At 53.7% G+C, this 12,617-nt stretch overlaps 1 protein-coding gene across 1 annotated transcript; it reads left to right on the top strand.

Annotated features, from left to right (window-relative positions):
* Positions 1 to 3,380: 3,380 nt before the first annotated feature.
* On the top strand, positions 3,381 to 10,219 carry RND2 (Rho family GTPase 2). The gene is made up of 5 exons (XM_030808229.1): positions 3,381 to 3,644; positions 4,143 to 4,230; positions 5,369 to 5,478; positions 6,247 to 6,381; positions 6,618 to 10,219. The coding sequence occupies exons 1-5, from the start codon at positions 3,543 to 3,545 to the stop codon at positions 6,864 to 6,866; spliced, it is 684 nt and encodes a 227-aa protein (XP_030664089.1). The 5' UTR covers positions 3,381 to 3,542; the 3' UTR covers positions 6,867 to 10,219.
* Positions 10,220 to 12,617: the final 2,398 nt, after the last annotated feature.

Here is a 12,617-nt window from a genome sequence, read left to right as displayed (position 1 = left end):
TCTTGGGATCAAGCCGACTGTGATTTATTTATTCGTAGTAAACGTTATTCAAATTAAAAACTATTTTAAGGGATAGGCCTGGCGCGGTGGCTCACGCCTGTAATCCCAGCACTTTGAGAGGCCGAGGCTGGTGGATCATTTGAGGTCAGGAGTTCAAGACCAGCCTGGCCAACATGGTGAAACCCCCGTCTTTACTAAAAATACAAAAATTAGCCGGGCGGTAGTGGCGCGCGCCTGTAATCTCAGCTACTTTGGAGGCTGAGGCAGGAGAATCGCTTGAGCCTGGGAGGCGGAGGTTACGGTGAGCTGAGATCGCGCCACTACACTCCAGTCTGGGCAACAGAGTGAGACCCTGTCTCAAAAAAAAAAAAAAAAAAAAAGGCTGGGCGGCGTAGCTCACGCCTGTAATCCCAGCACTTTGGGAGGCCGAGGCGGGTGGATCACCTGAGGTCAGGAGTTCGAGACCAGCCTGACCAGTATGGTGAAACCCCTACTCTACTAAAACTACAAAAATTAGCCAGGCATGGTGGCAGGTGCCTATAGTCCCAGCTACTCGGGAGGCTGAGGCTGGAGAATTGCTTGAACCCAGGAGGCGGAGGTTGCAGTTAGCCAAGATCGTGCCACTGCACTCCAGCCTGGGCGACAGAGGGAGATTCCATCTCACAAAAGAAAAAAGAAAAAACAAAAGGGGCCAGGCGCGGTGGCCCACGCCTGTAATCCCAGCACTTTGGGAGGCCGAGGTGGGCAGATTACGAGGTCAGGAGATTCACCTGCCTAACATGGTGAAACCCCGTCTCTACTAAAAAATACAGAAAATTAGCTGAGCGTGGTGGCAGGCGCCTGTAGTCCCAGCTACTTGGGAGGCTGAGGCATGAGAATGGCGTGAACCTGGGAGGCAGAGCTTGCAGTGAGTCGAGATCGTGCCACTGCACGCCAGCCTGGGCGACAGAGCGAGACTCCGTCTCAAAAAAAAAAACAAAAAACAGTTAAGGAACAGTCCCAAAACTTGAATTTGCATCAGATTTGGAGTTACTTACATCAGATTTGGAGTCAGCCACCTGTGGACTGAAGTCCAACTACATTGTGTCTCAGGCTCTGACTCTACCTTTATGTAACCCAGGCAGGGATGAGACTTAATTCACTGTGGTCTTGCAGTGGCAAAGTAGAAGCATGGAGACCAAGCCTTTAAAACTTTCTGACTTTGGTGTTAACGTTCTGTTCCTCGTTTTCCCTTCTGTGATATAGTGATGATGCTGCATGCTCTAGTTATATTTTTATTTTTATTTTTTTGATACAGGGTCTCACTCTGTCACCCAGGCTGAGCGAGGTGGCGCGATCACAGCTCCCTACAGCCTCAAACTCCCGGGTTCAAGCAATCCTCCCACCTCAGCCTCCTGAATAGCTGGGACCACAGGCATGTGTCACCACGCCCGGCTAATTTTATGTTTTACTGCTCTTTGCAGAGCAGGGCTACCCCATAGGCAGCGTGCCTAGAGTGGCCAAACCTAGCTAAGTTTTGATTTTTTTTTTTTTCTAGAGACAGGGTCTCGCTAATGTTGCCCAGGATGGCCTCAAACTCCTGCACGCAAGCAAGCCTTGGCCTCCCAAAGTGCTGAGTTTACAGGCGTGAGCCACCGCGCCCGGCTTCTAGTTATCTTTACAGAATTATTTGCAGCATATATTAGTGACTCTAATTGCCTTGATATAAAAAGCACTTTTTTTTTCTCGAAACTCTGTTGCCCAAGCTGGAGTGCAGTGAGGCAATCTCGGCTCACTGCCACCTCCACCTCGCAGGTTCAAGCGATTCTCCTGCCTCAGCCTCTCGAGTAGCTGGGACTACCGGCACGCGCCACCACGCCCGGCTACTTTTTGTATTTTTAGTGGAGACGGGGTTTCCCCATGTTGGCCAAGCTGGTCTCAAACTCCTGACCTCAGGTATCCACCCGCCTCGGCCTCCCCAAGTGCTGGGATTACAGGCGTGAGCCACCGTGCCTGGCCAAAAAAGCACTTTTAAAAGGTAAAAGATGGCCGGGCACGGTGGCTCACGCCTGTAATCCCAGCACTTTGGAAGGCCGAGGCGGGTGGATACCTGAGGTCAGCAGTTTGAGACCAGCCTGGCCAACATGGTGAAACCCCGTCTCTACTAAAAATACAAAAATTAGCTGGGCATGGTGATGCACGTCTGTAATCCCAGCTACTTGGGAGGCTGAGGCAGGAGAATCGGTTGAACTCGGGAGGCAGAGGTTGCAGTGCGTCGAGATCGCGCCACTGCACTCCAGCCTGCGCGACAGAGCGAAACTCCGCCTCAAAAAAAAAAAAAGGGTAAAAGATGCCATTGAAATACGTATCAGTGGTTTGATTATTGTTAGACTTTTTTTTTTTTTTTTTTTTTTGAGACGGAGTATTGCTCTATCGCCCAGGCTGAAGTGCAGTGGCACGATCTCGGCTCACTGCAAGCTCCGCCTCCCGGGTTCACGCCATTCTCCTGCCTCAGCCTCCCGAGTAGCTGGGATTATAGGCGCCCACCGTGCGGGTTTCACCGTGTTAGCCAGGATGATAGTCTCGATCTCCTGACCTCTTGATCCGCCTACCTCGGCCTCCCAAAGTGTTGGGGTTACAGGCGTGAGCCACTGCGCCCGGCCTATTAGACTCTTAATCAAGCCTGACTTTTGGGTTTAGCTCTGGCTCCAGCAGAGCAACTCTGGCGGTTGGTTCTTTATTTCTCTTTCTCATCTCCTTGTCCCCAAGCATCCACCAGAGGACGCAGCTCCCCCAAAACTTTCCACCCAGTGCTTGGCTGGAGGAACTCAGTCCACGCTTCTCTGCTAGTCTAGGCCCGCGGTTAAGTCAATGCAACCCGAGACCCGGCTGCCCGTTGCCATGGGGACGGAAAGCTATGATGTCACCACCGTCCGGGTGGGTGTGCTGGGGTTCACCCTCCCATTTCCCCAAGACCCCCTGCCAGGACACGGGCGGAGGCGGGAGAGAAAACCAAAAAGGCTCCCTCCTTCCCCTTAGCATCTCTCTCCCGCCGTGTTCAGGAAGTGGATGGCTGCCCCAGCTCTTGTCCGCACTGGTACACCTGCGTGCACGCGTGGATACACAGCAGGCCTGAGCTTCGCGCTTGTGCCGCTCACATTCTACCCCTAAGAACTTCGCTTGAACTCTGCCCTGCCCTTATCTCCGAGAAAGTCAAATAAGCCCGGTTCGGCCTGTCCCAAACCGGCAGGGGCCCCTCAGACCACACCGGCGTGCTGGACTCCGGCTCTGGGGCCTCTGTTCCCAGGGCTCCGCCCAGATCTGCTGGGCCCCGCCCCCCGGCTGCGCGGGTGGGAGGCGGGGCCGGGGGGCGCGGCCGCCTGGCTGGGGGCGGGGCGGAGGGGGGGGCCGCGGCCCCGGGGCGGGGGCTCGGCGCGGGCCCGCGAGATGCCGGTGTTGGCGGCCCGAGCGGCTGCAGCTGCAGCGGCGGGGGAGGCGGAGGCAGAGGCGGCGGCGGGACCCGGGAGGGGGGTGGCGTGGGGGACCGGCGCGTAGCCGGGACCATGGAGGGGCAGAGCGGCCGCTGCAAGATCGTGGTGGTGGGAGACGCAGAGTGCGGCAAGACGGCGCTGCTGCAGGTGTTCGCCAAGGACGCCTATCCCGGGGTGAGGGACCTGCGTCTTGGGAAGGGGACGCTAAGGCTGCTGGGGGGTGGGTGACAGGGGCCCTGGGGACGGATGGGAATGGGTACTCGGGTAACCAGGGACAAGAGACAGGGGGTCGGAGGACGCGGGGAGGCCTTGAGGGCTCAGGAAGGACTGCAGAGGATTGGGGTGGGAGGAATTAGGGAGCAGGGTGAGATGGATGGGGTTTGGGAGAACCAGAGCATCCGGGAGGGAGGGCGAGGGGAATGTTGGAGGTCCTGGGCAATGGAGAGGGGAAGAACTAGGGGGCTGAAGGGACCAGAAGGGAACAGGAGGAGGTCTGGGAGCCTAGCAGAGATTCTGCGGGGGGGCAGGAGCTCCCGGGATCTCCCCTTTGCCCAATCCCAGACCAACTTGTGTCCAGGGGCTGGGCTGGACGGGGTGTGGGAGTGAGGAGGGCATTTATCTGGGGTGAGGACTTGGAGAAAGGGTCTCATCTGGATCCATCCGTGTCTGCAGAGTTATGTCCCCACCGTGTTTGAGAACTACACCGCGAGCTTTGAGATCGACAAGCGCCGCATTGAGCTCAACATGTGGGACACTTCAGGTAGCCAAGTCCCTGGGGGTCACCCTGACTTCCAAGGCGGCCCACTCTGTCCCGTCCCTTGGCTAGACCCTTAGGTTCCAGGTCAGCCCAGCCCATCCATCCAATTCCAACAGGAAGGAAAAATCAATTTTCTGCTAAAAGCCAGGGAAACTGAGGCAGAACTTGCAGAGTGTGACAGAAACCATGTCCTGAAGGAGAAAGCCTAGGATCTGAGCCCCTCAGCTGGGTCCTGCCTACCTGGGAAAGTTGGGAAGGAATGGCTTTTAATTTGGAACATGTTTCTTCCGAGATAAGACTGGGTTTAGAAAAGACATTTAGAGGCCTGGCACGGTGGCTCACGCCTGTAATCCTAGCACTTTGGGAGGCTGGGGTGGGCAGATCACCTGAGGTCAGGAGTTTGAGACCAGCTTGGCCAATATGGTTGAAACTCCGTCTCTACTAAAAATACAAAAATTAGTCAGGCGTGTGGCACGCGGCTGTAATCTCAGCTACCAGGAGGCTGAGGCAAGAGAATCGCTGGAACCTGGGAGGCGGAGGCTGCAGTGAGCCGAGATCATGCTGCTGCACTCCAGCCTGAGCGATAGAGCAAGACTCCGTCTCAAAAAATAAAAAAAAAAAAAGAAAAGACATTTAGAATGTCTTGAGTGAGGGGTGGTCAGGGGGCTGTTTCTCTCCATTGAACTAGAGAAATCTGAGGTCAAGTCCCAGGAGAATGGGAGAGTGCTCTCCCTGCCACTGCTCTTTTCCTCCTCCCAACATAAGGAGGGTTTTTATTTTTACAAGAGTTCCCTTCGGGGCTTTAGACTGCCAAAGCCCAGAAAGCACATGCAACATTTTAAGAGAATGTCTGTAGATTTTATGAGCTTCTCAAAGGGGTCTAAACCTCAGTCAAGAATAAAAATTATTACTTTTTAAACCACTAGGGAAGCAGAGAGCTGTTTCCCACCATCTGACCTCCCTTCTGCCCGCTCCCCCACTTGGAAAACCCAGACTCCATGATGGGTATTAATGATGGGTATTAATGGTTGCTCTTTTCCATTCTCTGTTCCCAGCATCCCTTGACCAGGATCTGTAAGGTCTCCCATTCCCTTCCAGGCCTCCCATCCACTCAGGACCCTCATGCCCTGTCTTCCTTCAGGTTCCTCTTACTATGATAATGTCCGGCCTCTGGCCTATCCTGATTCTGATGCTGTGCTCATCTGCTTCGACATTAGCCGACCAGAAACACTGGACAGTGTTCTCAAGAAGGTGGGAGCCTGGGGAAATAGGGCAGCTAGACTGAGGGGGACCAGACACCATGGTCCTGACATAACATGGGCCAGGAGGAGGGAGTGATGGCTGGGGTATGGCCATCAGCTGGTTAGCGAGTGAAGCTCTCATTCCTGCCACCCCTGCCTCCAGCCCCCATCCCTCCCAGCCACCCGTTCCTGAAAGTCCTCAGAGCTGGATACAGCAGCTAGGGGAGGTGGGGGAGTGAAGGGAGAAGCACTCACAGGATTCCTTCTCTGCTCTTCCAACTCTTTTGGCAGTGGGAGTCCCAGATGGAGGGGATGGGATGGGAAGGCTGATCCTGGAGCTCAGGAAAGCCCTGTGGCCTCCTCTCCAGGCCCCAGTTTCCATGAGAAAAGCCAGGGGTGAATGGACAGAAGTCAGCTAGGGCAGTCCCAGTTCCTAGGTGGGGGAGGGGAGGGTGGGATAAATTTGTTCCCAGGAGAGAGTATGGGAAAGGTGAGTGGGAATGGGAAGTTTCCAGGCTGGCAGACCCTTCATAGCCACTGAGGGAGAAGAGTCCGCAGGCCCACGCTAGCCCTCTCCTCCCTGCTGCTTCTCTCTCACCCCATCCTGCTCTCAACCCAAGCCTAACATTCTCACCTCCTTCCTCATGTGGGAGAGTCCTGAGGGATACATGGTTTCTGCATGCTGTGAGGAAGAGAGGGCACACTGCTGGCATGGTGCAAAGGCTCACGCTGTGCCTCCCTCCACCCCTCCACAATTCTCTTTTCTTCTCCTACATAGTGGCAAGGAGAGACTCAAGAGTTCTGCCCCAATGCCAAGGTTGTGCTGGTTGGCTGTAAACTGGACATGCGGACTGACCTGGCCACATTGAGGGAGCTGTCCAAGCAGAGGCTTATCCCTGTTACACATGAGCAGGTGGGACCCTTGACGTCTGACCTCATCCCAGCCTAGACCTGTCACCTCTGCCCCTTCAGTCTCTGATTTGAGAACACCTTACCTGGCTCATCCTTTGTTCTGGCCTGTGACCTCTGACCTGATCCCTTGACTGCCCCCAGCCTTGACATTCAACCCCAGCCCACAGCCTCCATGCCCCTTTCTAAGCTGCAGGCTAAGACCTATAACTTTCTCCCATGCACTCCTTCCTTTTCCAGGGCACTGTGCTGGCCAAGCAGGTGGGGGCTGTGTCCTACGTTGAGTGCTCCTCCCGGTCCTCTGAGCGCAGCGTCAGGGATGTCTTCCATGTGGCTACAGTGGCCTCCCTTGGCCGTGGCCATAGGCAGCTGCGCCGAACTGACTCACGCCGGGGAATGCAGCGATCCGCTCAGCTGTCAGGACGGCCAGACCGGGGGAATGAGGGCGAGATACACAAGGATCGAGCCAAGAGCTGCAACCTCATGTGAGGGGCTAGGAGAGGGCAGAGTGTGAAGAGGGATGGTGAGGGACACAATTGTTCCCCTGCCTGCGCCCGGGCTTCCTGACCTCCTGATCCTGGCTGGGAAGTCAGGGCAGGCAGAGCGAGCAATTCTTCTGGGCAGGGGAGCTGGAGGGCAGAAGGGTATTATCATTTCTCATCTCCTCCTCCCTCCTCTTCTCCAGTGGATGTTGAGGGAGCTAACAGGGCTGGCATCTGAGGCATGAACTGGGATGGGGCAGGTGGGGGTTAGGGAAGCTGGTATCAAATAGTGACCTTCGTGGAGTCTCCTATGTGAAGAGTACCCTCCCTCTCCACCCCCAGTCCCCATATCCTGGTTCTGGCCCAAGGAAAATGTCCATTCTATGACCTTCTCTTTTCCTCTCCTCTCACTTCTGCAGCTATTCTCACACATCTAACCTCTAGGCAACATGCACTAAACTCAAAAGCAAGGAGAAGCCCCTGCCCCCCATCAATCCACCAGCCCTAGAACCTCCCTTGCCTCAACAGTCACCCAATAAAGCCCACGTCCATGGAAAACGGCTGTGGCTATAGTTTTATTGCTTTTTTAAAAAATCAATCTACCAATCTCTAGCAGTAAGAGGGAAACTGGAGAACTTTCCTGTCCATGTCCACAGATAGAGCAGAGGACAAAGCCATAGGTTGGATCAGAAGTGTCCTTTTAGGAGTCAGAGTTGGGAGAAGGAGACATCCTGGGACTGTTCACCCTAGTTAATGAAGTGGGCAATTCTCAGGCCATTAGGGGGTTTTAGAGCAGACTGACATGCAATTAGTCAGCATTTCTCAGCCCAGCCAGGCCTGCTGCTAGTGTGGGAGGGGTCCTGCTCACCATCCGTACCCCTGGCTTGGAGCCTGCTGGTGCCCTGGGGGTTGTGGGGATAAGGAGGCATCAGGTCGGGCGCGGTGGCTCATGCCTGTAATCCCAGCACTTTGGGAGGCCGAGGCGGGCAGATCACAAGGTCAGGAGATCGAGACCATCCTGGCTAACACGGTGAAACCCCCGTCTCTACTAAAAATACAAAAAATTAGCTGGGCATGGTGGCAGTGCCTGTAGTCCCAGCTACTCAGGAGGCTGAGGCAGGAGAATAGCATGAACCCGGGAGGCGGAGCTTGCAGTGAGCTGAGATTGCGCCACTGCACTCTAGCCTGGGTGACAGAGGGAGACTCCGTCTCCAAAAAAAAAAAAAAAAAAGAAGGCATCAAAAGCTTCCACATCACAGAAGCTACCCCTGTACAGCGTGAAGTTTCCTGAGAGGTCAGTAGTTTGATTCTGGGGTCTCCTTAGAGGCTCAGGCCAGGGACCTTTCTCTCCTTCCATGCTGAGTTCCGTCATGACTTTCAGGGGAGCATCAGCTGTTAGAGTCACCCCTACCCTGTCCCTTAAAGGAAAGATAGTGGAGAGGACGGCTCAGCGCCTGTTGTCAGGAAAGACAGTGCTGGTCTGTTTTCTCGGGAGTCTGGTTTCAGATTGTCCTGTATTCCCTCCCTGGCTCTGGTCCCACTGGCCTCTTTTCGGTGACATTCTCCCCCAGGAACCATCCCTGGCCCTTCCCTCCCCGAGCCCCAGCCCTAGCCAGTTCTCCCAGACACACTGGAAGAGAACACTGACCTTACCCAACTATCTGCTGGGATCCCACCCAAATTTATAGCCCATTCCTCCCTCATTCATTCATTCATTCATTCAGCAAGTATGTACTAACACCAACTGTGTGGCATACACTGGCTTGGGAGATTGCAAGGACCAGTCTCTAAGCTTCTGGAGGCCAGCCCAGTGTGGAAGAGAGGTACCCCAGGTGTGAGGGTGCCATGGCTGAGGGATATTTGTACATGTATGGGGTGCTATGGGAGCTCCTTGCAGCCTGAGAAGCCAGTCCTGTGAGCCAAGTCCTGAGGGTTGAAGAGTTTTCCAGGCAGGGAAGGGGTAGTAAAGACACTCTGGGCAGAGGGTACAGCATGTGTAAACACGTGGAGATGAGAACGAGCATAGCACTGTTGGGGCTCCCATGGCTGGGAGAATAGAAGACAAGGCTAGGAAGGTACACTGAGGCTACTGCAGGGTCCACAGAGGAACCAGGATTTCATTCTGAGGATGAATGAAGTCATCCTCAGAGGATGAAACCACCAGGAATTTCAGGCAGAGTGAAGTGATCAGAGTTGTTTTTTGGATAGATGGTTATCTGGATGTGGTGCTGGGGCTGGGAGATTTGCCTCTGAGGTGTGTCATTTAAAATAGCTTCTCGGCAGTGGCTCACACCTATAATCCCAGTCAAGATTCCTCCTTTGGAAGGCCAAGCTGGGAGGATTGCTTGAGGCCAGGAGTTCGAGACTACAGTGAGCTATGATCATGCCATTGTCTTCCAGCCTGAGTGTCAGAGTGAGACCCTGTCTCTAAAATAAATAAATAAATAAATAAATAAATAAATAAAAAATAGCTTCTCCTTTCCCTTATGCCAGGTTCCAGTCTTGAGAGGAAAGGAATCCCCACCCACCACTCCCTGGCTCATCAGATATCCCTATTCCAACCTCTCCTATGGGACTAGTTCATCTCAGCCAGTCTCAAAAGATTCTAGGATAACTTCAATGGCATTTGAAATTATCTAAGTGCCCTTGGATAACCACCCCCTCAAACTGAGACCTGGTTAGGGACTGACTCAAGGACCCTGAGTCCTCAGCTAAGGGTATAGGAGAGGGTAGGGGCTCCAGGCCCAGCTAGGTGGATCTCCATCTGTCTCTGAGTACTGACCCTTTCCCCACAAGGACCTGCCATAAAAATCGACTTGCGATTTTTAGCTGAGTGGCTTCTCTTTTCCACTTTGGACTTCTCAGTGCATAGCAGGTTCAAGCCTGCAACCACCAAAGTGTAGAGTGTGGAGTGTTTGTGCCCCCTCTTTCCTCCGACCTTCATCTCCTGCCATGTGAGCTCAGGGAATGCAAACGCATTTAAATATCCATCTAAAGCAAACATAATTAGAAAAATCAATCAGCTGGAGGACCCCCCAAAGTTTAATACATTTTCAATACCACCAGGAATGGATTTTTGGTCCCTTTCTGCAGGTCTGGGTTGCCAGACATTTTGTTTCTGGGGAGGAGGGCTCTGGACTGAGGAGCTCAGTGGGCGGGAGGAGGGAATGGGACAGTTTCTGATCCTCAAAGGCCTCTGTAGGATGGAGGGAGGGGACCTTACTCCCTTCCCCACCCCAGATGCAGGAGTCACCCAGCTTCCTTCTCTGCAGCTGTTTCCCTCACAAATTAGACACTGGTTTGGGAAACAACGTAGCCTCGTTAAACATTTAATGAAATAAACAACTAATCACACTGTGATGGCTGCCAGTGTTTCTGTTTTTTTTTTTTTGAGACTGAGTTTCACTCTGTCATTCAGGCTGGAGTGCAGTGGCACCATCTCGGCTCACTGCAACCTCCGCCTTCTGGGTTCAAGCGATTCTCCTGCCTCAGCCTCCTGAGTAGCTGGGACTACAGGCACGTGCCACCATGCGCAGCTAATTTTAGTGTTTTTTTTTTTTTTGAAACAGAGTTTCACTCTTATTACCCAGGCTGGAGTGCACTGGCACAATCTCGGCTCACAGCAACCTCACCTCCTGGGTTCAAGTGATTCTCCTGCCTCAGCCTCCTGAAGTAGCTGGGATTACAGCCATGTGCCACCATGCCTGGCTAATTTTGTATTTTTAGTAGAGACGGGGGTTTCTCCATGTTGGTCAGGCTAGTCTTGAACTCCCAGCCTCAGGTGATCCACCCACCTCGGCCTCCCAAAGTGCTGGGACTATAGGCATGAGCCACCGTGCCCAGCCATTTTTGTATTTTTAGTAGAGACAGGGTTTCACCATGTGGGCCAGGATGGTCTCGATCTCTTGACCTCATGATCTGTCTGCTTCAGTCTCCCAAAGTGCTGGGATTACAGGCATGAGCCATCGCGCCTGACCTAATTTTTGTATTTTTAGTAGAGATGGGGTTTCACCATGTTGGCCAGGCTGGTCTCGAACTCCTGACCTCAGGTGATCCACCCACCTTGGCCTCCCAAAGTGTTGGGATTACAGGCATGAGCCACCGCGCCCAGACTAGTGTTTCTTTTTTTTTTTGAGAGTCTCGCTCTATTGCCCAGGCTGGAGTGCAGTGGCCCAATCTTGGCTCACTGCAAGCTCCGCCTCCCGGGTTCACGCCATTCTCCTGCCTCAGCCGCCCCAGTAACTGGGACCACAGGCGCCCACCACCACGCCTGGCTAATTTTTTTTTTTTTTGAGACGGAGTCTCGCTCTGTCGCCCAGGCTGGAGTGCAGTGGCGTGATCTCGGCTCACTGCAAGCTCCGCCTCCTGGATTCATGCCATTCTCCTGCCTCAGCCCCCGAGTAGCTGGGACTACAGGCACCTGCCACCACGTCCGACTAATTTTTTGTATTTTTAGTAGAGATGGGGTTTCACTGTGTTACCCAGGATGGTCTTGATCTCCTGACCTCGTGGTCCGCCTGTCTTGGCCTCCCAAAGTGCTGGGATTACATGCATAAGCCACTGCGCCCGGCCTAATTTTTTGTATTTTTAGTAGAGACGAGGTTTCACCGTGTTAGCCAGGATGGTCTCAATCTCCTGACCTAGTGATCCGCCTGCCTCGGCCTCCCAAAGTGCTGGGATTACAGGCGTGAGCCACCTCGCCCAGACTAGTGTTTCTTAACCTAGGCAATCAGCCTGCCTAGGAGGGAGGAGGGGGAAGGACAGGGTGGATGGGAAGAGAGGACTCAATCAACTCCTGAAACACTTCAGCTGACAAGGGTCCTCCCCTTGTGACTCTGGCCCTCCCAGGAGGTACAGTCCGTGGGAGGAGCTTCAGGTTCTGAGGCAGAAGTCCCAGGGCCTGGGTTGAACTCTGATGCTTCTTCCCTGGGGAGTCTTTGGTGAGGCCCAGCACCTCTCCGAACCTCAGTTTTTGCACCTAGAAAAGGGGGCTGATCACCACATCTACCTCATTGTGTTGCTGAGCTGATGTCAACTTTTATTCTTTACAACCAAGACACCAAGGCTTAAGTGCTTCTAAGCTGGGCCTGAGGCAGTCGGGAAAGGCTTCTTGGAGGGGTATTTTCTGCTGGGACTTGAAGACTGGATGAAGACAGAAGACAGAAAGCAGGAGGTAGTTATGTCTTGTTCCCACACCTATCCTGGGGCCTGAAGAGAGCTTTAGTGACTCCTCCAAAGATTGAGGTCCCTTGGTCTCCATTTTCCTGAACTCCTCTTATTACTTTTTCTGCAGTCTCTGGGTGAGGACTTCATGTTGCCATAGTGACCCTCCCCCTGCTTCAGATGCACTCAGACTTGTCCTGCAGGCTGAGGAAGGTGTGGGGGGAGGGGTCATGTCCCTGAGATTCCCAGTGGGGCAGGCACTCTTGGCACAGCTCTCTCCCCCAACTCCACATTCTCTTCCCCAGGAAAGGGTTTAGCGTTTTGCTCTGAGTTTGTTCTACACAAGGCAGCTCCTCTTCTGCTTCCTTCCTTCCAGCCAGGTTCCCAGATATCCCTCCATCTCTGTCTGGTCAATCCCTTACTTGCTGTCCTCAAAGCTGTGAGTGAGGGTCAGAGAGATGGGAGGCTCCAGGTCGGGAGGTGTGGGATGATTCCTGAGTAGCTACCCCCTAGCAGCGGAGAGACAAGAGAGCCATGTACACTAGTGCCCCTCCCCACAAGAAAATGCCTCTGCTGTTGACTCCTAAATAACAGA

This window comes from Nomascus leucogenys, unplaced genomic scaffold (genome assembly GCF_006542625.1).
Source record: "Nomascus leucogenys isolate Asia unplaced genomic scaffold, Asia_NLE_v1 Super-Scaffold_285, whole genome shotgun sequence".
Taxonomy (NCBI): domain Eukaryota; kingdom Metazoa; phylum Chordata; class Mammalia; order Primates; family Hylobatidae; genus Nomascus; species Nomascus leucogenys.
Note: the sequence above shows the minus strand (reverse complement) of the source record. Positions and strands in the feature narration are given on the sequence as shown.

What these genes read in the sequence shown, in the direction of transcription:
- RND2 (XM_030808229.1), top strand. Translation starts at nt 3,543, where the DNA reads ATGGAGGGGCAGAGCGGCCGCTGCAAGATCGTGGTGGTGGGAGACGCA. An exon ending in CAACATGTGGGACACTTCAG is followed by an intron (nt 4,231 to 5,368) that starts GTAGCCAAGTCC and finishes GTCTTCCTTCAG; the next exon opens with GTTCCTCTTACTATGATAAT. An exon ending in TGGACAGTGTTCTCAAGAAG is followed by an intron (nt 5,479 to 6,246) that starts GTGGGAGCCTGG and finishes TCTCCTACATAG; the next exon opens with TGGCAAGGAGAGACTCAAGA.